Raw genomic sequence first — 27,015 nt, 5'->3', positions numbered from 1 at the left:
ATTCTCATAGAACGTCCACCGAAAAAAAGGCCAGCTTGACGTAGGCACAAGTCCACTCGTATCTCGGGCGGAACGTCGGGGCACATGCGGCGAGTCGACGTTTATCCTACCATGCACGGCAAGACGACTCGTTCAGAAGGGTGCTTCCTCTCGTCACAACTCATGAAATCACTGCGCACGGCACGTTGTGAAGTCCTAGGTACGTCATTTTCCACCCCTACCCAACTAAGAGCAAAAGTGCGTTTTTAATCTATTGACCACAAATACGTTCCCCAGTTTTACTAAACATTACGCAATCTCGCCAAAGCATTCCGCTCTGCAGGCACTATGGAGTACCAGTGGAGCAATTAGCCTCGGCTAATTCTAGGCGTAGAGGATATTGATGTTACCGTTAATTAAACGGCAAACCTAGCCTTGCAAAGTGTGCTGGAAATTGCTCCGCCCGATGAGCAAATTTAAGAACTCTGCTCGGCAAATCAACTACCTCCAAATATGCTTGCGTCCTTCAAAAATGCAGAACTAGTCGCTCCCTCAATGCTTATACGCAATGAAAGTTACCTCCCTTTCTCTCTGTTTGCTGCAACAAAAGTAATGTTTTCCTGAACTAACTGAACGGTGGAACTCGAACGTTGGTTGTATTTTCGTGCTCAAAAAAAATCTATCGCCAGTTGTACCCCCGCAGTGTATGTTACTTCGCGCTTCCTAAGTTGTTTTTTTTAGCACAACTACGTCGGTGTACACAGATTGATTTTTTTTAAAAGCGCACTTCTGGAAGAATCATTGTGCGTGTTTTGTATTCCAGCCTATTTGGCAATATTTTGAATAGTGGGGACCACCTCTGAAGGCAGTTCTAATTTAGGTGTTGTTTTTTTTCCTGTACTAGAAGGATGGGGTGACTGAATTAATAGTGGTAAGCCTTTTTACACGCGCCTCTTCTGCCAATGCAAATGTTTAATACCCTAACAGAACCTGTTTAAAAGTAGTCATTCAATTTACTGAAATACTGGATGCGTGTCTTTACCCTAATCATACATTCAATACATTCATAATTCATACAAGCATACATTCATACATTCAATGCCAGGTTTTAACACGTTTATTTCGTCAGCTTGCTCGCATTCCGTCGTACAGCGGTTGCACGTACTGAAAATAGCAAGTGAATTGGGCCAAAATTTGCTAGGTGCCGCCAGACTTTATTATGCACTTTTTATTGCACGCCTTGCAAAGTCCACGGTATTTTGAGGCTTAGGCGTTTAGGCATTAGTAACTTCTTTTCCTCGATTGGTCAGGTTTACTTTACTTTTAAGGAGTTTTGACAAAGCGAAGTAATTATTTTGATCATTTCGTATAGCGTGCTTGTACGTTACGTTTACGCGACTCTTGATGTGCTAAAGCTCCATACGAACAGTAATTTCGTTGCAATAATACTGAAAATTTATATCCGCCTATAAATGCATAATATGAATATTTCTGCCTTTCGAACTTTTACTGCTCGTAAACTATTACAAACATGTTCAAAACTGGATGAGCGGTTTTTCTTCATTTATAAAGAAATAACAGCAAACTGAGCAACTTTTTGTTTCTGTTATATTGCTGTTGCTCTGAGAAGAGCGGGCATTGTGACACCTTTATTCCGCATTTTACTAGTTTTTTTTTTTGTCTCGGTGTATCCAGACAGCCGTGAAAGAGTTTTAAAGACCGCAAAATGAAATTGGCAGAGTAAAACTCGTCCATTCCTGGACTAACTTGGCGCCGTCACCTATATTCTAGCAGCCTCTCAGTGCCATATCACACGTTCCCAGTGCTTCGAAGAGCGTATAGATAAAGCGATGAAGAGATTCTTTTGATTAAGGTCAAGGCTACCATTCCAACTAACTGAACGATTGGGCACAAAGACCCAGTTCGTCTTGATACCGTTTCTATAGACTGTTTCCCTTAAGCGGTGAAATAGAACCTGGCCCAACAGTGTACTCTCATCTCATAGCTGCGTCTCCGTAACTTTGTCTGCCGCTGGGCCTAATGACTACGGTAGTTCTGCTGCAAATAAAATGCAGCTGTTCACAGCTTGGGATATCAAACGCCTATCCCAGAGAGCTGGCCTCCAGCAAGCAAGCATCCAGTTTTTAGGGAGTCATATCGTTGGAGCTCAGTCGAAACGTGGTTCCTGTTCACCTGTGCAATGTAGCTGACTGGCTAAATGCGTTCTATTTCAGCCCCCAGCCCCTGGCTCAGTTTATAACTTTCCTTTAGCTGGCCTTTAAGGTGTTCTGTAGAAATAACAGCCTTATTTCACCTCCACTGGCCATTTGGTTACCCTAACCTCAGTGCTTTGTATTAATCAAGCAGTTAGCCATTAAACGCTGGCGTGTGTACTTGACGAATAGTTATGCCGCGTTCATTGTTATATTCCTGGGCGTAATACATGTCTTGCAAAAAAGCGAGAAAGATCAGTGGGAGCACAACTTTTCCTACCGTTGTGCGTAGAGGCCAGACGTCCCCATGTTGCGTCCCTACTTAGCACTCGTCCTGTAGCTGCACTTTCCCGAAATATGTTGGCTTGCCGTTTCAGTTCGGCTTTAGCCACTAACTTAATTGGTTACAAAGGCAAAACACCTGCACTGACTGCAACATAACAGTTACTAGATTGTTTCCCTTCTCTATGCATAATAAGCAATCCAAACATCAGAGTAATTCCCAATTAAAAACAAGTCAGCTGTTAAACGTCTTCAGATTGGTGGCTTAAGTACTATAATGGAACACAAACACGATTTTTTATTGTTCCCCTAAGGAAAGCGATTCATCGGTCAAAGGCGTAATAGATGGGAATGTACAGGCTTCACAAAGAGCAATAAATTATAAAAAATCAAGAATGGCAGTAAAATGGTATCTAACGACAGCAAGTTAAGTTGTTACTGAGAATTCTATCCACGTGTGAGGTTCTCTTTGTCCTTTTGACCTGCACATGGGATTCTTTACCTTTGCTCGGGCTTCCCTGGCAGCCTCGGCTTCGGCGGCCATGGCTCTCTGTAGTTGGAGCGGCAACCGGACGTCCTTGCTGTAACAATAATGATGCGCAGAACATAAGCACTCAAATAAGCCCCACGAATCGCGTCTTCCCATTCCTGTACGTGTGCCTCGATCGCTGGGCACAAAACCTCGTTTGTCTGGTCTCTGAGTGTTTCTTTTTCTCGAAGGAATGCTACTGAGCAATATGACCACACTGCCATGCGCAGAACACTGTCAGAAAAAATTACGCCCACCTTCCCTCGCGGGAACCCTGGCGTGATGCGACGCTGAGGGGGTTCAAGCGCATGCGGAGAGCAACCGTCGACCGAAAGGCCGCCGGAGAGCGGCACACCGGTTATATTCTAGGCACTATATATTCGCAGCGCGCCCGAAGGAGAGAAAACCTCGGAGAGAGAGAGTACTGCACATGCGCAGCACCGCGCGCAGGGCCGCCCACCGGCGGAGTGAGAGCGCGCTGGGCCGCACACGCTCTCACCTGGGCACGCGCGGGCGCCAGTGCGTCTGCCACGGCTATGACGCAACACAATCCAACACAATCCACTTTACTCCAATCCAAGCCAAGCCAAGCCAATCCAATCGAATCCAATCGAATCCAATCCAATGTCCCTCGCGAGAGAGTGTTGGCTATCGGAGGGGAGAGCGGGAGAGCGGCTGCGGACAACGGACGCACGCCGCGGACAACAACGAACGCACGCAGGAAGGACAGGGCCGCCGACAAGAGATGCTCTGAGCGTCGCATCTAAAAGGTGGACGCAGAGTAAAGGTAACCGGTATGAGGCAGGTTAAGCGGTGCGTACACGCTGCAGTACTAAAATGACAAGAAATTGGCTCCAACCGACGCTGTGAAGGTGGTTGGAAAGCAAAGCTTTAACCGACACCCACAGGAATTGCCCATGCGACGTCACTTGAATTCACACTCGCGGCTCTACAAAGAGTGAAACCAGAGATCCTGCCAGCCGTTACTTGGAATTCGCGGGGGCGGCGTCCGGAACGCAGCAGCAGCGTCGGCCATGGCCGGGTTAGAGCCGCGGACGCCGCCGCTGTAGCCCGGCAGTGAGTCGACTCCAATCCAGTGAGTCGACTCCACAGAAAGAAAAATTAGAGGAGCGTCTTTCGAATGGTGAGACAGCGGAACCTAGCCATCCTGATGTGCTAGCTTGAGACTACACCACCGCGTGACACAAGCGCAGACACCGAAACAATTCTGCATGTGAGCTTAGTGATTCCCATTTATACCGATTTAAACTAGTTTGTCTAGTAAGTTTGAGAATTGCGAGAAAGCTGAGAGAACTTTTATAATCGCTATTGATCAGGACCAGTTGCTCCTTTCGCCTTTTGTAATACATCTTAAAACACAAGCGAATTGGCAATCACCAATTTAGAAAACGGAGTCCGATTCATGGCAAGCAGTGCGTAAAAGGTAGCGTTTCTCTAGCGGCCAGATGTCTGTATGTGGTTTGTATATTTTGTTTTCCCGCCCTGCAAACCAATCCTTAAAGTATGTTTGTCGTACGACCACTTTTTTCCGTGGGGTGCGGCCTACCGTGGAGGTGCTGTCGAAGAAGTTCATCAAGCCGCGCGAAAGCACCGCGCAATGTACGCGAAGCTGCGCCAGAACAGGGCTAAAACAACCATCGCTAAAGGAGACGACAAAGCCGTACCGCCGACGCCGCCGGCGAGCAGGCGCTTTCGCGCGGGGAACGCTGGGTAAATTCACCGCGCCATCTACAGTGCACTCCATGAGTCAAACCCTCTGCCGTCAACTTTCCACAACGCCGCCGGCGCCGCGTTGGGAGTTTGTTATCCCGCACGCCACGAAAGAAGCGTTGGCTGGTAGAGCTAGAAAGCTTTGCTTTAAAATAAAACCAGTGGAGGTAAAGGGCACCAGTGCAACTGGCACTCTTGTGCATCAGTTCCGTGATCCGCTTCTGTATCTAACGGTGTTCTGGTTCACATGCTGTACACGAAGGCGTAGCAACGTCTGAATCCACGCCCTAGCGCATGGTGCCTTTTCCATAATGTGGACTAGTCTGAAACATTGTCCGCTGCGATTGTGTTATACCAGTGTCCATACAACTTCAGGCGTGACGTAGATCCTACATGAGACACAAGTGTGCACTGTGGGAACACCTAAATTATTAGGTAGAAGTTTTGCTTCTGACCAACAAAAAAGTTTCTAAATAAGGTGAGAAGGCGACTTACATTTCCACCCGCTCCACCTTTATGCCCCAAGGGTCCGTGCCCACGTCGAGGGCGCTCTGGAGGCAAGGAAAGAACGGCACTGTCACAGCGATCCAGCCGCGTCAAAAGACGCACTCTCGTGGCTTATTACAAATGTAAACACGGAAATCGGTGTGCAGGAGCCTTGATTTCCCTCTCAGGCAACTAAAAATAACCGTTCAGTACTTCATCGGGATTTTTATTCGTGCTCTCGTATTGCGCGTTCATGGTTTTAACAGGGCTAAGAAATAGCAAAAACTAACGGACATTGACAAGGGTACCATTTATTCGCAGTGAAGGGCGTGAAGTTTTGGCGATTTTTTGTTTGTGATATATTTACTATACGGGCTCCTAGTAAATGACCAGGTATTGCAAAAAAGATGTTTATGTCCGATCTGTTCAGTCTAGAATTCCCAGAATTTCCAGCGATCTGAAGACATTACGCTTGCCATGTATAGTTTTTTTACCAGGAAAAACAAATGCCCTAACTACATTTGTGGCTCCCGGTGGCAATAAGAAACGTCGTTCGGCACACATTCAAACATGCCGGAATTGCCACGCGTGCAGAAGATACACGCGCCCATGTCTTCCCAAAGTGAGATTTAAGATAAAGCAGCTTTAGTTAGCTCATACGTGGGCCTTTTCTGGTGTAGACCACGAGCATCCAGCCCGGTATGAACACGCCTGGTCTCTACGGTCCCGGAGCCTGAGCCAAAGTGGGAACCCGTTTCCTTCAATTGCCCTTCGATGCGCGCTGCCTTCATAACATCTGCCTCGCAGTGAGCCAGGAGGATGGCTGGCTAAATAGAAAGCCGTCGTGTTCCGGGAGGTACATCCTCCCTAGAAGCACTTTTAACCGAGGCTTTCTATGTCTCACTGATGGCATCTCCCACCCGAGTAAAACGCACTGTGAGAAAGTCGACTTTACACAAGGAGCTTCACAAATCGATGACAGCGATAAGCGAAGGCACATTAAGGGCCTCAAGAAAAAACGCTTCCCTGGGTCGGAATGGAACGTGCGTCCCTCGCGTTATGAAGCCGACGTCAGTCTTATCGCGCCATTTCGTCACGGCCGAAGTAGCATGGTTTTTGCACTTTGAATCTGACCGAGTTTGCGCAAGACAGAGCTTTACGTTTTAACCATCTTTCTCTTACGAAAGGGCATGTATCTTCATTGTTTCCGCGATGTTCGCTCCCCTGCGAGGCGCTAGCAAACGCCAAGTCGTCGGCTCGTCGTATGCTGGGATTCCACTGAAGGGGTTCGGCAGACAGACATCTTTAAGCAGACTGCGCATTCTATTCGGGTGCCAGTCCCTATGTGTGGATGATGCGGGTTGAGTTAGTAGGCTGTGAGTGACGGTGATAAAATGACTCATATCCTGAGTTCACCATGGTTATTGACGTTCAGCAGCAGGCGAAGGTTGTGTGCTCTCATAAGGTTTCTCCAAAAATTGTGTCACTGGTTTTCATGCACCTACATTTTGTAGCACAACCCACTGAGTGTGCCCTACGTTTGAAGTAGTCCTGCCGTGAAGAAAAATACGCAAGAGAGCACTTCACCAATCAATGATTTATGGTTAAGCAATCAATATTATTTTCTTTGTAGTTTTTGTGGCCAAACTTGAGATTTTCAAACGCATTATGCCTAATTTCTAAATTAAAAGAAAGGCCTTAACAGTAAGTCTAACAATTACACAGCCAATGCGATAGCTCTGTCATCATAATTTTAACCTGCAATGTAATCTGTTCGCACTGTGTAAACGGGAATGGCCGGAGCGACGGCTATTCCAAGTTACTGTACACGTTTCCGCGAAAGTATGCCCCCAAAAAACAAATCGGTGACAATAAAGAAACTCTGCTCAGAATTCGCACAGCCCCAATGTTTCTTTCTTGTTAGGATTTTTGGTTGGCAGTGCTGAGTGGCCAGCAAGGAGCATAAATCTACCATTAACACAACAGCTGCCCCAATGTCCACGTCTTTTTATACAGGGGTACGGATGCTTGCCTGCATGGCATTGGATATCTGCTCTCTCTCAGCAAGAATCTCATGCAAGTTGCGGGTTCCGAGAATGTTGCGGAGCATGGTCTGCGCCAGGAGGTGGGTGCTGTAGTGGGCGTTCGCCACGTTGGCCACAGACAGCACCGCATCCTGCACCCGGTAGTACACGACTGCGTCCACAGCCACGGTCACGGAGTCCTTCGTCAGCACCTGTGAACCGCAGAAAGGAATGTTGGTGATGAGTTCGCGCAAAAGGGATGTCATGCTGAGAAAGCTAGCGCGTGGCTGACGCGTGACGTGCAGAGGTCTTTCAGTTTTAAAGACTTTTGTCTTAGACTATTCAAACGTGAAAAGTTTAATCTCGCTGCCCGTCGATTCTGTCCACCGGCCAAAAGTAAAAATGTCTTTACGGGGATGTTTACATAGCCAAAGCGTTTATAAAGTGGTAAAACAGCTGACAATGTTCCAACCTGTCAAAATTGTTTAGAAAAAAGAAATAATAGGCATATTTGGGGACAAAGATGAACACATAATTTACACCACCAGCTTTTTTAAATTAAAAATCGACGCACGTGTAATTTTTGCGATAGCTAACAAAGCACGTGAAAAACAACTAACCTCAAACCACAACAACGGCTTGATTTTGAACATCGCGGTCGGGGTTTGAGGGCGAGGACTGAACAGTAACAAGATGTCCCGAAAGGAAGGTGGCCTACCAGCCGCGTGAACCCGATAAATCGAAGGGAATTCCGCATACCTCCGTTTGCTTTTTTATGCGCGATCCGAAGCAGGAGAGGGACAGCGTGAGAGGCGGACGGCGAGAAAGGACAGGCCGTTGCGTGGATGAGGTGCCAGAAGACTAGTTTGTCGATTACATTCGCAGAAAACAGAGCAGATACGCGGCCAAACATTTATCTTGTGCATACTATGTGTACCTGTTCGCTTGGCCCAGAAAACTATTACAAAGAGGCGTTCGGCTACGCCGTTCATCAATTATGCGCCCGACGTTTATTATGCGTGCGTGTTTGCATCGAAAGACCTAAACACACTGCTTCATTGCTATGCCTGTTGCAGAGACTACAGGAAAAAGGAGTTTTCCTAAACAAAATAATTCAGCACTCAAACAGCCATTAAAGTGGGAAAACAAGGGTATCGAACACTGACGAATAACATCATAAATAAAAGCGAAGCTGAGAACTTTCCTTACTCTTTTTGGAAATTTGAAATGCTTTCATAAAGTCTTCACAAGTGCACCCAGTACGTCTATTTGCGACGAACTAAGTACGGCAGAACGAAATTACTCCTACACACCCCCCAGAATGCCCAGAAACGTACAACATGATTATTCTCTCTTTATCGGCCCGAGCAGTGTTCGTGTACTGGAGTGACGTCACTGGAGGCATATTTGCGGCTAGTGGACTTCTTTCTTTGAGTAGCAATGTAACACATTCGATAACCAGTTAAAACAAGCGCCACGAAAGGAATGTAGAAGACAGAAAAGGTATGTGTAACGATGAGCAAGTCACCCAATGCCGCTCTTTCAAGGCAATAACCATAGCTTTTTGAGTGCTCCCTGGCCAAAAGGAAAGAGTGAGTGTTTATCGGCAGTGTTACAGGGTTCGTTCAGGAACTTTTTCCCCGTAATAAAAACCAGAAGAAATCTCTTTCCTCTGACCTTTACACCAAGCAAGTGTAGCAGCAAGACTGCAGCTTGCAAGCGAAAAGTCCTCTAATGCCAAGCCTGAATATTCCTGGCTATAGCCAAGAAACACGTCCAGCGTACCTTCCCCTCCTATGGCTGCGCTCTCGACGCGGCTGAATGAGTCTGGGAAGAGGAGCATTTGGCAAGGGCGCAGTCTACGCGCTTTTTCTTGCGAGGTCATTACTTCCGTACTTTTATCTTGTATTCATATTTTCAAAGGACTATACACTTGGCAGACAGCGAGTTCCTACGGATACACACCAAGCGATGTGGCAAAAAAATATTTTTTTAACTTTTATTGTCGCCATGCCCTTCTTTATAAGCACTGTAAAGGGACGGGCAAGTCCTATCCGAATATTTAGCGAGGCCTTTTAGACAGATTCAACAGACAAGCAAGTGCAAGAAGCAAAAGCGAGCCACTAAGTTCAGTGTTTATTTGACGTAAAAGTGGCCGCTCCAGGTAATAATGATGACACTAAAATTAGTATAACAACCCTACAGATCACATGCTTTAGTTAAAATTTTCGATGGCAGCCTATAATAGCAAGGGTGCATACCATCTTAAATCTTACAGTTTCTTTAGGCAGCTCTTAGATACCAGAAGGCGTCGGCTTGACAAAGCTACTTAGGCTAGCTAGCGGCCACAAAAAATAGGCGCTTATAAATTACCTCTTTTAAAATCACATTTAGCAGTTGGACACGTACGTCGGAGGAAGGAACACCAAGAAAAACAGAAAAAGCGTTCTTAACTCTCATGAATCATAGGTTAAGGAGTAAATGGGGCTCTAAGAGGTTTTACCTGAAAAAACTCCCACCTCCCCTCGCGGGAACCCCTGTGTAGATGCGACGCATAGGCGGAGCGGCGAAGGGAACGCGTTGTATAGCGCGCATAACGTTGAGGGGACTGCGTAAGCTGGTCCCAGTCGATGACGACGTTGGCGTACTTGTAAAGCGGCGTGGACTAGGTGTTTGAGCCAAGCGTGGATGTTGCTTCGCCGGAGAACGGTACACCGGTTATATGCGCAGCGCGCCCGAAGGAGAGGAAACCGCGGAAGAGAGAGTACTGCACATGCACCGGCCCCAGCGCGTCTGCCGCGGCTATGACGCAACGTGCCGCGGCTATGACGCAACACAATCCAACACAATCCACTTTAATCCAATCCAATCCAAATCCAATCCAACCGAATCCAAGCCAAGCCAAGCCAAGCCAATCCAATCCAAGCCAATCCAATCCAATCAAATCAAATCAAATCAAATCCAATCCAATGCCCCTCGCGAGAGAGTGTTCGTTATCGGAAGGAGAGGGGGTGAGCGGCGGAGAGCGGCGGAGAGCGCAGCTCGCGCGGCGAGGAGAATGGCAGAGGGGTGGACAACGCCGACAACAACGACGACGACGCCGGAGGGACAAGGCGAGTGAATCAGATGCTCTGCATCTAATACGCAAAACCACTAATCTCCACTATACTCCGTTTCATACATCAAGTGCAACGCTGTGAAGGCTACACAAGTAGTCCGCAAAGAAAGGAGGTGTATCGCTCCGCGCTGTTTTGTAGCCGAGTGGTCTAACGCGTCGCTCTGGAGAAAAGACGCTGAATTTTCAAGTACATGGGTTCGAAACCGTGTTCCGACGTTTCTTTTTTCTTTTATCACATCTTCTGCGAGTTCGATTCTAAATCTTATTTCGTTCCCAGTAACTTAAACACTACGCGCATGCGGAAATGAACTGCATGTATGGGTTCTGGATGCATACCGATGTTTGACCAGCAATTGCTATTTTGTCGCGATTCTATACCATTGTCAGCTACCTCGTTGATTCTAGCGAGAACTTTGTGTAAGAAAAACACGTTAATTCATTAATAATTTAGCACAGCTGCTCTAACCAGAGTGAATTACGAACAGGTGTTCACTTTCAGCTTTCGTTTTTGCTGTTGCCCTGACGATCCACTTCTTTATGGGCCTCTCTTAACACACTCAGCATGTTATTGAATATACCGGGCCGCCAGCAGAGCAACGGGTTCAGTTTTTACCGGAACAGTTTGGAACCGGCTTTGGCACTGCACTCTGGAGTAGCCCGAAGCTCTTGGTGCGAATAACATGTGATTTTTTATTCATGGGAAAGGACAGAAAGCAGATTTCTGTACCTTAGAATACTGATTTATGGCACAGAAACGCATAATATATATTTTAAATTTCTTATTCGCCCCTTTCCAGTCCGAATATATGCAACATTTTTGTGAATTCTTGTGCGTGATTTGTTTATTTCTTCACTGCAATATTTCACCCCGGAAGCAAGAGTTATATTTTCGTTTGTGATTGGAGAAAGAGCTCTTTTATCTAGGCACTTGTTCGCAAGACAATCATGGATAGGTCAATTGTTTTTACATAGGGAACCCTGATATGGCCCGTTTTTCTGAGTCAAGGAAATTTCTATGGTATAGGTTAATGCTGTGACAAATAACAGTACTAGCTCATGAGTTGGAGATTTGTTGCCATACATAAATGCATATAGGGGTAATACGGATTGTGTGTCATACACAAATATTCCAAGAGGAGGCTGACTTTTGCGGTTTAAAAAACAAACTTTATTTATAGAAGAGCACCTCTGGTTGATTTCCTGGTGGGTTCGGACTTCTTACTTTCCTTCCTTTCTCCCACCCCGTTTTTGCAGAGGTTATACGACTGCTCCAGCTGTATACACTTCACGCCCGAACAGGACAGCACTACAATGTAATGTCTTTCATATCACGGGTCACTTGGTGACGTTAAACTCCCCAAACAAAACCACACGACGAGGTAACACAGTTTGCTTTGTCGCGGTAACAAAGCCTTTTCGGGGAATCGGCGCAGCATGAAGAAGCGCGAGCAGGCTGGATAGAAAGGTGTCCACGCTCCAGCTCTGCCAGTTGACCCTCGTGAACAAAGCCGCCACTGAGAGGTAACACATTCCTGGGAAGTTCATCAACGATTACCCCTGCCCTGCCTTCGGAATTCCTTGATCGCCCGCTGGTACCTGCGGCGCCAGACAATGATGCCAAGATTCTGTATTCTCCTATCATAGGTGAAGCCCATGTCCTTCATTAACCTCCACAAGGCGGTTTTCGTGAAGTTCGGCAAGTCGTCGTCTTCGTGGACAGCCTTTCGCACACTGTCCAGTGTCGGAATCTCCCTCTTGCCGCACATGCTCTTCACATTCAGACGGATGGCATGGACTGTGAAGCTGTCATGCTTGACGGTCCCCGTGCTTGATATCGTCACGTCGCGAGGTCTTTTCTTTGGAGACACCAAATCCCCGCGCAGACACTCCGCCTTCAATTTCGCCACGGTACGGCGAGATACTCCGGTGTCCTCGCTCACAACACCCAGTACTTCCTGCACAGATTTCACCGGGAAACGCACCCTGGTACGGGCGCACACATTTGCAATTACTTGCTTGGCGTTCTTTGACAACTTTGATGCGCAAAATACGTACAGGAGGCGTGGTCGAAGCCCGAGAGCTGGACGCCATTTTTTCAACGCTGCCTCAAAGAGTAAACAAAAAACGGCGTTCAAGGTTGCGCGGAGAGCGAAAACCTGATACAAAAGCGACAAACATAAAATACAGAATCGCATATTTCGATCGTTTGCCCGGCAACACGGGCTTTTTTTGTCAAGCTGATGATAAATATTGATGCTTTAAGGTTGCCGGCGAAGCATTTATTGTATCTGGCGCACTGCAACCAACCCACTACTTTTGGTCGCGGAAGCACACAGCGCAAACAGGAGCGCTAGCTTTGACAGCGTTGCACCTGATGTATGAAACGGAGTATAGAGTTGCTGGATGGCGCATCGAGCTCTCCGGCGCGCGGCCGCCGGAAGTTCGAGCGCTCGTCCCGGAAGTCGGGCAAATGTCCGCCGTTCCAGCGTAGTGCATGCTACGCATGGGCTGGTTTCGCGCGCATTCCGCCAAAAATTCCTGCTTGTTGCGCCGTCAGCTGCACAAGCAGACCATACAAGTCGTCTGGGAAGACGTTCCATTTAGAAGTATTACAATATTCTGTACGAAGTGCGTGATACGCAGCGAAACGCAAAGGTCATATCAGTGTCGTTTTTAAGCTGTGGCTCTTGTTACGCAGATCCCCTCGCTTTAAGCCGGATTTATACCGGCGTTGGGTGGTTATACCCTAGTTACAGGTCGAAAGTAACCGCAGTTAAGTTTAACCGTGGTTACTAAACTTTAAGCGCGGTTATCGCAAACTGCGGTTTTGGCTGCTACACGCGAAATTGCCAGTTTGGTGACCGCGTCGCTTGATTGTGAGCGTAACAAAAATAAATTACCACACTTTTAACTTCACGATAAACAACAAAAGAGAAGCAGTGGAGACAAAAAAATATCTTTAAAGCAGTCGCTTCTGACCCAAACGCAACGCACTCGCGCGCGGCGAAGAGAGGGGCTTCCCAACAGCTCGCCACCGGCTTTGTTTGCTTATAGGTCTGTTCGGTGTCGGGAACTTTCGGCTTAGCATCGCGGTAGATATTTCACCGCCGCTATCTCTACAACTGTGAATTACAATCCATAGCACAATTTTTCACCGCACTAACATCAATTTTCTCGCATGCGGAAGTTATTTTCTGCGATCAGATTGATTTCGAAGAGCGGCGATGCTATAAGCTGTTGCTGCTGTGGTCTGGGCCGGTTCGGGCCGCTAGCAGTGCCGTGCGGGCAGTCGCGCTGGCGTGTATGCAGGCACGGCCGACGCGGCGCCGATCGTTTCCGAGTGCTGAAAACGCTTCAGGATTCCCTGCTATATCCATTTTTGGCGGACGAGGCGCGAAATTCACAAATTCAGCACGGCTTTTGTCGTGGTTGATTGGGCGGATGGGGAAACGAGCCGCTGCTGACGGGCAGTCACGCTGATTGCGAGAGCCATGCAAAGAACGCAAGCGCGTCTTGGGGACAGCTTTGGGGCGCCCGCTATTTGAGAACCTTCGTCTCTTCCGAACGCCAGGCGATTTTTTTTTTTCGCCTCCGCTGATGCGCCGCCACTTGCGTCCGAACTGACTTGTGCGATTTTGAGCACTGCTGCGGCGGAAACTGCGATTAGCCTCACCGAACTGAGATGGCCATGCAGTTTGCGTTAACCATGGTTAGCGACGTAACCGCAGTTTCGTCTGTCGTGTAACGCAGCAAACTGCGGTTTTGTCTAACCGCGGTTCGCTGAAGCGTGGTTAACTGTGCCCGTGTAACCAGGGTATTAGGAAAGGACAAATGGGCTCCATCCCCAGACAGCAGGCTCTGCAGTGACCACTTTACTGACAACTGTTTTGACAGAACGGGCGCATGAACTCGGCTACAGCCTGACGCCGTGCCCACGTTGTTTGCTTTGTAGCATAAATCCCCACCGTAAATTTCTAGCATAAATCCCGTTCTGGCTGCGTCGTCTGCTCTCAAACCAAGACCCAAGTGACATTTTCGTTCTCCTTCGCAATTAAATTCTGCTTCATATTAACGTCGCATGTTTCGAAATAGCATATAAGTTGCGATCTGAACACGATGTGTATAGCCGAAATGCAATAAAGTAAGAAAAAAATGCCAAAATGCGCCAATGGGGACGCTTAACAGCGGTTCAAAAGCGTAGCAGACGCCCGACTTCCGGGACGAGCCGTTGAACTTCCGGTGGCCGTGCGCGCGCCCGGCCGCGACAGCGGCGAAGCGCCATACAGCAACTAAGTGGAGATCAGTGGGTAAAACCTCTTAGAGTTATGTTTTGTTTTGTTTGTTGTATTTGATTTGAGATTTTTGTTACGCCTTATCGGGTGGTGCAAATGGTGATAGCAAAGAGGGGGACACCGGGGAGGGTATATATTGTGTCGGGCTTTTTCACGCAAAATAAAGTTGGAAGTTGTGCCCGTCCTGTCCTCTCGTCTCTTCGTCCTCGTCTTCTCCGCAAACTTATTCCTTCGTACATCATTAACGAACTAGCCAGCAGTCAACTCCTACTGAAATAGAAGTAAGCAAACTGTCAGGTCAAATAAATCTGAGGGAGTACCACAAGTGGACAACACACAGATCAACGCGGTCACACAAAGGCAGGATGAAAAACGCAGAGATGGAAGGTCTTGAAAAGGAAAAAAATACGTATTCTACGCATACGTGGGAATCGCCACGTAAAGCTAAGCTTCAAGGATATTTACATCCCCTTTAATGTCTGTGTACAAAACTTCACATTGCGGTTCAAGAAGCACCGTTTGAAATGACTGCACGGCTGTCGTAGCAAAACTGCTTAAAAGCGAATATGTGCGTGGCCATTTAGAGGCAAGCTTTATATAGCTATGCCCCACCAGGGGTGTATGTCTCTCCGTCTACGCGCCGCATCGACATGAAAAGATATGCCTCTCCAGTTTCTCGCGAATTCTCTGAAGCTCTCGGTCTGGAGAAAATTTCTTGTCCAGAAATCGTACCGTAATTGGCCGAGAAGGCGACTTCATCATTGCGTCGAGCTTCATTTACTTCACATGATAATTAAGTTGACACTTCAGTTATCCAGAATTCTTGTCTGTTGTAAATGCACCGTCGTCCCCGCAGTGAGCTTGGTTACAGAAAAGGCTGCAATTCATGTTTTATCAATTTCAGTATGTTTTATCTATTCCTAATAAACTTTAATAGCAAAAAATTGCGCCCACCTCCCCGCGAGGGGAACCCTGTGTAGATGCGACGCATCGTGGGGTTCACTTGGTGTTTCCGATGGATTGATTCTGAAATCGCGTGAAACGTGTCAGGAACGCGTATGATTATTATGTTTTATGATTATTATTATGTTTTATTGGCCAATCTTGGTCAATCTCTCTAAGTGGTATGCTTGGGGCTTCGCTGTCGCAATGACCTTTACTCCATCATTGTTGCTGTAAGTGGGAGCTTCTTTTCTTCTATTGCAAGTGTTAATCATTGCCCCATCATGCGTTGTATCAGTCGCATCTTGACGTAGTTTGAATGAGTCAAGGATATAAGGCGCGTTCGTAGCATTTGATTCTGTCTCGGTTTTGTGGCGCCGTGGGAAGAGCACCATGTACCTCGCGTTCCGCCCACAGGGTCGTGGGATCGAAACCGGGTGCCGCTAACTATTTTTTTATAGTGTAGGGGGAGGGGTGTGGACGGACAACAACGCCGTATGGAGGGACAAGGCGAGTGAATTAGATTCAGTCGCATCCAAAAGAGGTATAGGATTCTAGTGAAACTGTCTATTTGCCGCCCCTTCGGTCGGATGCCAACCTTTCTCAAAACAACATCCCGTATTTCTCTGCACGTATTTATAAGCTCGGCAGTTTTCATAGGACCTCCATCGATAAACACAACTTTTGTATTTCAGTTATTGTACAAATTAAACAACGCCTCACTCTGACTCGGACATTAGGCCAAGTTTCGTCTACTTCTCTCGCCAATACGCTGTTTGCACTGGAGCTGCATATACTACAAAATTACCGTCTGCTGTCACTACCTGGGCTTCTAGTGGAGGGAAATGGACGGCCCATGTTTCTTTCATAGAATAAACCCGCACTCTATGCAAGCTCGGTACATACACAAATATATGCGGTCATTCAGAAGGAACACACCACATCTTGATTTATCCACCCCTTGGACAGGGTGGGAGGGTTGGAAATTTCTCTTCGACTTTAGAATTTTGCCTAAAACATGCGTATGCGGGTGCTTGCCTCTTGGGGTGGAACATCGAAGGTCAGAGTCCTCATGTCAACATCTTTGTATTCGTCGATGCACGGGAGAATGAAAAAGAGCCCTGAAAAACAAAACACCCTTCAGAACATGTCGAACAGCCATGACACGAAAGAAGTGACGTATTCAGAATTTAGAAGAAAAAAGTTTTTCTGGAAGCATTTAAATGCCTCAAAGAAGTTTTGAATACGACAAACGTGGGTTGAAGGGGAATGCCTCGGCACACTGACTGACAATTTCTTCACTTCCATGCCATATTTTGCGCCTTTTCTCGCTCTCGCAAATTTTGTCGACGTGCTTCTTTTCTGCTCGTTTGTGTTCGCGTTCCTTTGCTTTTCTTTCTTCATATTAGAGCACCAACGCGGTAAGCAAGCAGGCTGGGTCAATCCGCCAAGTGGCCATGTGCCACGAAGAAAGGAACAACAACAACGACAACATTTGTTTTAGCGCAGGCAACATGCGGAGCTTGTACAATGGAAGCTTTAAACTCGTGTTAATATTTTATCGGAACACCCGTCTTCTATTTACTCTTTTAGTGGGGTACATTTTTTTGACTGGATAATGACCACCCTTACTACTAAACACCTTCTCTGCAGAATGAGGTACTTAGGGCTACCGCCCTAAAAAATCACTGTTTGGGGATATACTCGTCACTCATTCACAGTGAATATATATCAGTGGCTGTTTCGCACCGTTTTTACGCAATTGTCGCCAGAGAAACAAAGATCGATAATTTAATGAGTGCACAGAACGTAAACCGTCTGTTGCACCCGCTTCCCTGCGTATACATGACCAAGAAGGCAGTGGTCATTTCCTTCAGTGGCAATAAACACATTCCCAAATAAACTATAAATTCCACTTCAAACAATACTCAAGGGGCCTAATAGAAATGATTGCCCTTCGAATCAGTGCTTGTCAGCGGATGAAGGTCAGCATGCGCTGTTATTTCAAAGTTATCTGCTTCGAGATATAGCACTCATAGAATTACATGCTGGCATCGCACAATGTAAAAGGATATCCACAATAGTCAAACTGCAGGCTTGCTCACGTCAAGTCGTAGGTTAATATTGATCGTCCGATTTCGGTTAAATGTTCTGACTGATTTTGATGCAACAGAGTAAGAAGTTTTTGTAAGACTATGAAAGAAAACATTGCCAGCAACGTGGTTTGCAAGCTTGGATAGAGTGTAACAAATCTCCATACCGGGTCCTTTTGCTCCCCCTGGCAGGAGTCTTCCAAGGCGAAAAATGACAGCACGCTCATACTCTTGGACGATCTGAAAATTCAAAAGTGTGATAACGAAGGTTCGTAGTATCGAACTTACAGTCGATCCAACACGCATGCTGTACGGGGTATTTAATAAGATAGTGATTAGTGGTGAAGAAAGAGGCATAAAGATACACTGTTATATATTCTTCAGAAGGTTTCGAAAACTTAGTGGGCTCTAAACATGAACCATTGTAAGCAGCGAAAAAATACAGGATGCGATCGCTCGACGATATCAAACTCTCAGTTATGGGTTGTAAGAGCTGCTACGTGACACTTCCTCGTTGTAATAGCGGCAAGTGTCTGAATAGAATCAGGCATCTTTTCTTTTTTGCAAGCCTGCTTTGTTCAGTGACCTAACTAACAAGTGTTGCACTTAATTAGCACGCGCGAACGTCTGTTCTTATTCACTGCCCAAGATCCAACACTGGTGACAAGGATAAGATGTGCGTGATACCGCAAGAATCAACAAACGCCTCAGCACCTTGGTGAGAGAACGATAACATGACAGCGGCCGGCAAGTTGGAACACTTCCTCGAGTACGGAGGCAAGAATTTTTGATCGTACATCAAGCGGGTGGAGCATGTTTGGGGCTACGTAAATAGGCAACCACTTTAAAGTTCCAGTGCTGCTCATCGCTACTGGGAATACAGCGTTCTTCTGTTGAAAAATCTGCAATCTGCCAAACCCGAAGATATAAGATATAGGAAATTAGTTCAAGTCTCCACGGAGTGTTGTTATTCCTTTGAACCTACTATCCTAGATGGACACTTGCGATTCCACCACCCGGCTTAGCAGGACTGATAAATGGTAGCTATTTTTACGTTAAAATACAAGTGTCTAGAACCGTCCTGCAAGTTTTGGCTACTTTTCGGATGGTGGCCTCTGGGATCGTTTTGTAGCACTACTGAAACACTAAATGATGCAAGCAGGTATTTTGCCTGGAAGCGCAAACGTCTCAAGAAGCATGTGAAGTATCCCAATGTATTCTGTTCGTCCGCTCCGAGTAGACCAAGTTCAACGCCCATACGCAGGAAGAAAATCTGTCATACACAGACAATAACAAGGCACAAGCTAGAAACAACCGCGTCGAGACTTCATTGAGGACTGAGCGGTGAAATGGAAGACCACAGGATCGCCCTGAAATCGCTGCAGAGCCGCATCCTACACCGACAAAAATTACCTTTGAGAAGTACCAATGTCAGAATTGGGAACGGTTGGGGCACTCGGCAAGAGCTTGTCGGGCGGTCACCAACGCTATGCGTATGAAAGTTGTAATGAAACAGCATTTCTATCAAATGTACTTTCCTGTGCCGAACATTCGCGGATATGTAGTAAACATTGCAGGCGGAGGGCAGCAACGTTACGACTGTAATAGATAAGGTCTCTGCTGTTTTTGTCGAGCCCAATAAGCTCTATAAACCGACGCTGGTTAGGGCGAGCTTTGTTGCAAACGAGAAAAAGCTAAACACTCAAGGGGCTCACTGGTGAACTCATAACGAATTGTCAAGTTAGCTTGAAGCTGAAGGACAGCAGCAGCCCTGTCTTTTCATAGCGTCGAACTGGCACCCTTAGATCTCTGGGACCGTGTGTGCCAACAAATTATGCCTGCCTTGACACAGAACTGATTGTTCCCGCAATGAATTGTGAATGCGCCACCCCCCTGGGAGTGGTTAAAATGTGGACACATATACGTTGTACGAAGACAACGAAATCGCGGCCAGGTTTTGCTTACGCAACTATCATTACCTGTTGCCACTCATGGAAGAATATATTGTAACTTTGCATAGACGCATATATTTCATGGTATTTCACCTTTCAACCGCGTAGCAACCGGTGAATTTATACCCGTCTCCCGGTCTCTGCTCACCATATAAATCGGCATGCGCTTGTGAAAGTTTATTCGCCTATGGCTTCGTATAACAGGTCAAACATCAATATTTCATGTGGTCATCGATGATTTCTGTGAGGGCCACATAAAGTCGCATAATACCTTGATGTTGGGTTCATTGCAGGTGATATTTTTGTGTAAAGTTTGAAAGGGGGGGCGTGATGGCGAAGATGGAACATTAGGTAATAAACTGCGCAAAGTAAAGTGGAGGAATTCCTAACCATGCGCAAAATTTATGTTGGTGTTTTCTGGCCACAAAAGGAATTCGTCCATATTGCCGCGAACCATACATTGGGTTTGTTTATTTGTGTTTTGCTTTTACCGCCCGGCTGCGCCGGTCTGTGTTATCTCTGCGCCAAGGGAAGCGCGTGTTCTATTCTTTCTTTCTGTGCCGAATGTGTTATCTGTTCTGATAGGGAGAGCATTCCGATCTAACGTGAACATCCCGGAATAATCTTCTTGCATCTACAATGTTCTGGGTGCGAATCGACGGTTCCAGAACCACGCGCGCCGAAAGATAAAAAGCCTGCAGAGCAGACGCCGGGGCATTCGATTCGACGACACTCGCCTGTGCAAGTCACTTTGTTGACCACTGCTTCGCCGCCTCTGTATTCTTTTGAGTTGTTAGGGGAGCACAAGTTCGCTCCAATAAACATATTTCTCATTCAAGACAACTGCTTCGTCCTTGTCTTCGTGACATCTGGTGAAGGTGCTGGGTACTAAGCTTTTATGCCCTCTACGACATCTCGAAGCCGCCAAGCCAGTCCAACCAGAGAAAGCCCCCGACTGCAAGGATTGCTACCCGAGTTCGGTCTTCTGCCAGAAGGGCCCAAGAGAAGGAACGCTGCAACCAACACCATGGTGCAAGAAACAACGTCGCCAATCATCCTGCAGCAGCCCCGAGAACCGCCATCCTTCCGGGGAGCCCCCGCTGAAGACCCCGAAGAATGGTTGGAGAAGTTCGAGCGCGTCCGCATCTTCAACAGGTGGGACGACGAAGAAACTTTCCGGCATGTCTTCTTTTACTTAGAAGATGCTGCTCGAACTTGGTTCGAGAACCATGAGAGCTCTTTGACCGACTGGACTCAATTCAAGAGGGAGTTCCTTAAGACCTTCACTACCGTGGTGAGAAAAGAGCGAGCTGCGCTTTTGCTTGTAACTCGAACGCAGCACACCAACGAAGGAGTGGTGATTTTCGTTGAGGAGATGAAGCGACTTTTTCGTCGTGCGGACCCTGAAATGACCGAGGAAAAGAAGCTCAGGTTTCTAATGCGAGGAGTGAAGCAAGAGCTTTTTGCTTGTCTAGTCCGTAACCCTCCGAAGACAGTGGCCGAATTCGCGTCTCAGGCGGCCGCGATGGAGAAGACGCTAGAAATTCGAACGAGCCAGTACGACCGCCCTGTCAACGCGCTGTTCTCGGAGACCATCGGTACTGCAAATGGAAGCTCCGATACATTGCGAGAGACCATCCGAGCAGTGGTCAGGGAGGAGCTTCGGAAGCTTTTTCCAACGACGCCGCAACCTCAAGTGGCTTCCCTGACCGACGTAATCCGAGAAGAAGTCCAAAACTCACTGGGAACTTCTACGCCGTCGGAAGCACCCCGCGAACCACAAGCCATGACCTACTCCTCGGCTGTTCGTCAACCCCGCCCTGCTCCAACCCGTCGTCAAGAGGCCGAGCCATACCGCCGTCCAACGCCGCCCGCCCGACGTCCTGTAGACCTACGTGTGGCGAACGGCCGATAATCGCCCGCTGTGCTACCACTGCGGAGAGGCTGACCACATCTACCGTCGCTGTCCCTACAAGAGGCTCGGTTTGCGAGGGTTCTCCGTCGACGCCCCACGCCCCCGATACGGCCAGCGCCCTGCTGAGATCGAAGAATAACTCTCCAACACCAACCGAGGACCAGCCCGCTTCAACCGTTCACCGTCGCCCTACCCGTCTCAGTCACCGAACCGCCGCAGCACTGCTGACTTCTCACGTGGAAGGTCCCCCAGCCCACGCGGGGGAAACTAAAAGCAGCAACTTCGGGAGGTAAAGTTGCACAACGGCGGAAAAATGAAAACCCTCCAACGACGCAGCGACTCGCTGAAGACCATCATTCACGACATGCCCTCATCCCGACGACCCGACCTAGCCCTAACGAGACTCCTGAACACGACGACAGCTACACGGCGCGACGCGTACCCGACCTGACCGAGACGTCCGTTGAGAAGACGAAGACAACGACGATGCACACTGCCCGACCGTCAACACGTACAAGCAGAGATACGACGCCCCGACGAACCCGGAACTCGAGGAAGACTGCATCTGACGTCAAGGTGTCCATCGACGGCTTTGACGTAGTCGCCCTCGTAGACACGGGAGCTGACTATTCGGTAATGAGCGGACCATTTGCGTCTAAACTGAAGAAAGTTATGACCAGATGGGACGGTCCGCATATACGCACAGCAGGAGGCCACCTCGTGACGCCAAGTGGAACGTGCACATCGCGCGTCACCATAGACGGCACGACGTACCCTGCCGCGTTCGTCATCTTGCCTAACTGCTCCCGCGACGTAATTCTCGGAATGGACTTTTTGACGGACAACGGCGCAATAATTGATCTGCAGACCAAGTCGATAACTTTTTCCTCCGATCACTCCATGACGCCGGAACCGAACCCCGAACACCGTGCAGCGGTAAGGATAGCCGATGATCATGTCACCCTGCCACCCCGCGCAAGTTTGATGATCACCGTCTACTGTGAAGGTGCTGCTCCTGACGTTGACGCTATCGTGGAGAGTGACCAAAGGTTGCTTCTCGACCATGGTGTGTCGGTCGCAAGAGGCATTGCGCGCTTCAAGGAACACCAATCTCACATTCTGGTTACTAATTTCACCGAGGAGTACCAGCATTCAAACAAGGGCGCGGCAATTGCATTCCTCGAAGAAGCGCAAGAAGCAAGTGACGTGATCGCGGTCGCCGACTTTGAACGCACACCCGTAGAAATCTTCAAGCTCCCGCAGCCCTTCGAGGTGAATCCGGCGCTACCGCAAGAACAACGGAACAAATTATTGGCTTTGCTGCGTCGCTATAGCGAATGTTTTTCGTCGAGCACAAAACTACGTCAGACCCCTCTAGCGAAGCACCGAATAATAACCGAAGATGGAGCCCGACCTACCCGACAGTCACCGTACCGCGTCTCTTCACACGAACGGAAAGCCATCCGGACTCAAGTCCACGACGTGCTCAGCGACGACATTATACAGCCATCGAAAAGCCCCTGGGCTGCGGCCGTCGTACTCGTAAAGAAAAAAGACGGCACATTAAGGTTTTGTGTTGACTACCGGCGACTGAACAAAATAACGAAAAAGGACGTGTACCCCCTCCCCCGAATCGACGACGCCCTCGACCACATCTGCCACGCGAAGTACTTGTCATCGATGGACCTGAAGACCGGCTACTGGCAAATTGAAATGGGCGAGAGAGACCGAGAGAAGACTGCATTCATAACCCCAGACGGCCGATACGAGTTCAAGGTGATGCCGTTTAGGCTGTGCACCGCACCAGCGACGTTTCAAAGAGTCATGGACACTCTGCTCGCTGGCCTTAAGTGGCACACCTGCCTCGTATACCTCGACGACGTAGTGGTATTCGCCCGGACTTTCGACGAACACCTTGCAAAGTTGGAGTCTGTACTCGAGGCCATTCGTACGTCGGAGTTGACGCTGAAGCCTGAAAAGTGCCGTTTCGCATACGGGGAACTGAAGTTCTTGGGCCACGTCGTCAACGCCGCGGGAGTCCTACCTGACCCGGCAAAAACTTCAGCCATTGCGAACTTCGCAAGGCCGAAAGACAAGAAGGGCGTGCGAAGATTTCTCGGGCTGTGCGCATACTACCGGCGCTTCGTCGCAAACTTTGCACGCATTGCAGAGCCACTCACGCGCTTGACGAAAGATAGCACCCCTTTCAGCTGGGAAAACGACCAAGAAAAAGCATTCTGCGAGCTGCAAAAACGCCTGCAAAGCCCGCCCGTGCTCGCTCATTTCGACGAAAATGCCGAAACGGAAATGCACACGGACGCCAGTGATATAGGCTTGGGTGACGTCCTTGTCCAAAAGCAAAGCGGCTGCGAAAGGGCAATCGCCTATGCCAGCCGTGGTCTGTCGAAGGAGGAGAAAAACTATTCTGCCTCTGAGAAAGAGTGCCTGGCTATTATATGGGCGATTTCAAAATTTCGCCCATACGTGTATGGAAGGTCATTCAAGGTTGTAACAGACCACCATGCGCTGTGTTGGATCGCCAATTTGAAGGACCCCTCCGGCAGTCTTGGGCGGTGGAGCTTGCGCCTGCAGGAGTTCGACGTTACAGTCGCTTATAAATCCGGCAGGAAACACTCCGACGCCGACTGCCTGTCCCGCGCCCCCGTCGACCCACCACCACAAGACGCTGATGAAGACAGCGCGTTCTTCGGGATCGTGACGTAGAGCGACCTAGCCGCCCAGCAGCGTGCCGACCCCGACTTACGCGTCATAATCGAGTACCTCGAGGGATGCAACGTTGCCGTTACAAGGACCTTCAAACGCAGCTTACCAGCATTCAGCCTCAGAAACTCCGTCCTCGTGAAGAAGAATTTCAGCCCCGGAACAAGAGCGAATTACCTTCTCGTCATCCTCGCGGACCTTCGTGACGAAATTTTGGAAGCGTGCCACGACGACCCGTCTTCTGGACATCTTGGCAAAGCCCGCACTATTGGAAAAATCAAGGCGAGGTACTACTGGCCCGGCCTTACCTCTGACGTCACCCACTACGTCCGGAGCTGCCGTGACTGCCAGCGACGAAAAACGCCGCCGACAGGACCCGCCGGACTTCTGCAACCGATCGCCGTTCCTTCGAGACCATTTCAACAGATTGGAATGGACCTGTTAGGCCCGTTCCCTACGTCACGATCACAGAACAAGTGGATTGTCGTAGCGACAGACTACATGACGCGCTATGCAGAGACCGCCACTCTTCCGAGGGGGACTGCACAAGAAGTGGCAAAGTTCTTTATAAGCCAAGTTGTGCTGCGACATGGAGCCCCGGAAGTCCTAATCACCGACCGCGGGACGGCATTTACTGCGGAGCTGATGCAAGGAGTACTACGCTACAGCAACACGGATCACCGAAGAACGACGGCGTACCACCCCCAAACGAACGGACTAACAGAACTTCTGAACAAGACAATCGCAGATATGCTGTCAATGTACGTTAACGTTGAACATAAGACTTGGGACGAAGTGCTCCCGTATGTCACGTTTGCGTACAACACGGCTATCCAGGAGACGACGCAGCTGACGCCGTTCGAGCTTGTCTACGGTAGAAGGCCGACTACGATGCTCGACGCCATGCTTCCGCATGTAGAAGACGACGACCTCAACGCCGACGTCCACGGATATCTTCAACGTGCGGAGGAGGCCCGCCAGCTCGCTCGAGTTCGTATAACGGACCAGCAGCTGGTGGATGCGGGCCGCTACAACCTCCGACGCCGAGACGCCGAGTACCACCCAGGGGATCGTGTGTGGGTTTGGACTCCCATCCGACGACGCGGACTCAGTGAGAAGCTCCTGCGACGGTATTTCGGACCCTACCAGATTCTACGACGTGTCGGCCAACTTACCTACGAGGTGATCCCCGATGGTGATTCCGGAACATCACGACGACGCACGCGGCCCGAAGTCATCCACGTGGTTCGCTTAAAACCTTTCTACGGTCGATAACGAATTTTATTTTTATTTTTGGACTGTCGCTTATGTTAGCATCGGGTCGATGCACCCTTAGAGGGGGGGGTAATGCCGCGAACCATACATTGGGTTTGTTTATTTGTGTTTTGCTTTTACCGCCCGGCTGCGCCGGTCTGTGTTATCTCTGCGCCAAGGGAAGCGCGTGTTCTATTCTTTCTTTCTGTGCCGCATGTGTTATCTGTTCTGATAGGGAGAGCATTCCGATCTAACGTGAACATCCCGGAATAATCTTCTTGCATCTACAATGTTCTGGATGCGAATCGACGGTTCCAGAACCACGCGCGCCGAAAGATAAAAAGCCTGCAGAGCAGACGCCGGGGCATTCGATTCGACGACTCTCGCCTGTGCAAGTCACTTTGTTGACCGCTGCTTCGCCGCCTCTGTATTCTTTTGAGGTGTTAGGGGAGCACAAGTTCGCTCCAATAAACGTATTTCTCATTCAAGACAACTGCTTCGTCCTTGTCTTCGTGGCAATATGATTATAAGGTACGTGCTGTGAAAAATCCCAATACACCACAAAACAAAAGCTTCCGCTTTGTTTGGGAATGCTCAATATTACACAAAATTTGTTTCAAACAAGCTATTGGAGCTGAATTTCTTGTACTAGTTTCTAGGCGAAACTGTTAGATGGAAATAACAGACGTAGTCGGGGAACCTTATGATTCATCTAAAGCATGGTTTATCTACAAGCGCCCGCTAACAAACTACAATCATGCGAACAATCAAGGCCTAGTGTACGGCGCGTCGTTATATAGAGTATGCAGTGCAATACTACATAAAACCAGGGGGGATAAAAAACCAATGGCATTTGCGGCGACCACACGCAACCAGGTCGAGCAGGGTTGTGCGCATTTGGAAAAAGAGGCACTGAGTGCCAAAGAGCTATAAAACTTTTTTCCTTGCCCCAGAAAAAACTGCACTGCTCCTGCGACCCAATCGCAGGGAGTTCCCTTGGGAGTTCACAACACGTGGGAAGAGCTGCCAGAAGCAGCTCCGCTACGGCGCCTGCAACTGACGCCCACAGGTCGACAGGTCCTTACAGCATTAGTACTGCTTCCGATACCCCCGAGGGAACAAAAACAACGCATTCCTCTAGCCCTTCGAGATGGCATCCGGGTGGCCCCAGTCCCTCGCTATGCACGTCAACTACCATCTTGGCCGCGGGGCTGCGCATGCTCGAGCCCTGACTGCGCCATACGGGAAAGACAAGACCGCCCTATATACAGCTGCTACCCCCTACCCTGGGCGCACCGGCCACGTAGCCTGTGTAGTTACTCATACTGGCCAATGCGTCAATGCCGCCACTACTACCACAAGCTCAATCGATGTCGTAGAAGAAATAGCCATTGCCCTGGCCGCCATTTCCCGTCCAGAACTTGTCACCATCCTCAGCAATTCGCAGACAGCCTGCCGAAACTACCCGATTGGCCGAATTTCTT

The 27,015-nt window shown here is 48.6% G+C and overlaps 1 protein-coding gene across 1 annotated transcript in view; it reads right to left on the bottom strand.

Moving 5' to 3' along the window:
• Nucleotides 1-27,015, bottom strand: part of LOC144160849 (band 7 protein AGAP004871-like) — an 81,045-nt gene that overhangs the window by 11,615 nt on the left and 42,415 nt on the right. The window contains exons 3-7 of the mRNA XM_077691979.1: nucleotides 17,857-17,929; nucleotides 16,635-16,717; nucleotides 7,253-7,456; nucleotides 5,230-5,285; nucleotides 2,977-3,055 (exon numbers count right to left, since the gene is read on the bottom strand). Of these exons, the coding sequence (XP_077548105.1) occupies nucleotides 2,977-3,055; nucleotides 5,230-5,285; nucleotides 7,253-7,456; nucleotides 16,635-16,717; nucleotides 17,857-17,929 (495 nt within the window). The remainder of the gene's footprint in view (nucleotides 1-2,976; nucleotides 3,056-5,229; nucleotides 5,286-7,252; nucleotides 7,457-16,634; nucleotides 16,718-17,856; nucleotides 17,930-27,015) is intronic.

Source organism: Haemaphysalis longicornis, unplaced genomic scaffold (genome assembly GCF_048455015.1).
Source record: "Haemaphysalis longicornis isolate Haplotype H1 unplaced genomic scaffold, Haemaphysalis longicornis Haplotype H1 scaffold_11, whole genome shotgun sequence".
NCBI lineage: Eukaryota > Metazoa > Arthropoda > Arachnida > Ixodida > Ixodidae > Haemaphysalis > Haemaphysalis longicornis.
The sequence above is the reverse complement of the archived record's forward strand: the minus strand, read 5'-3'. Positions and strand labels throughout refer to the sequence as shown.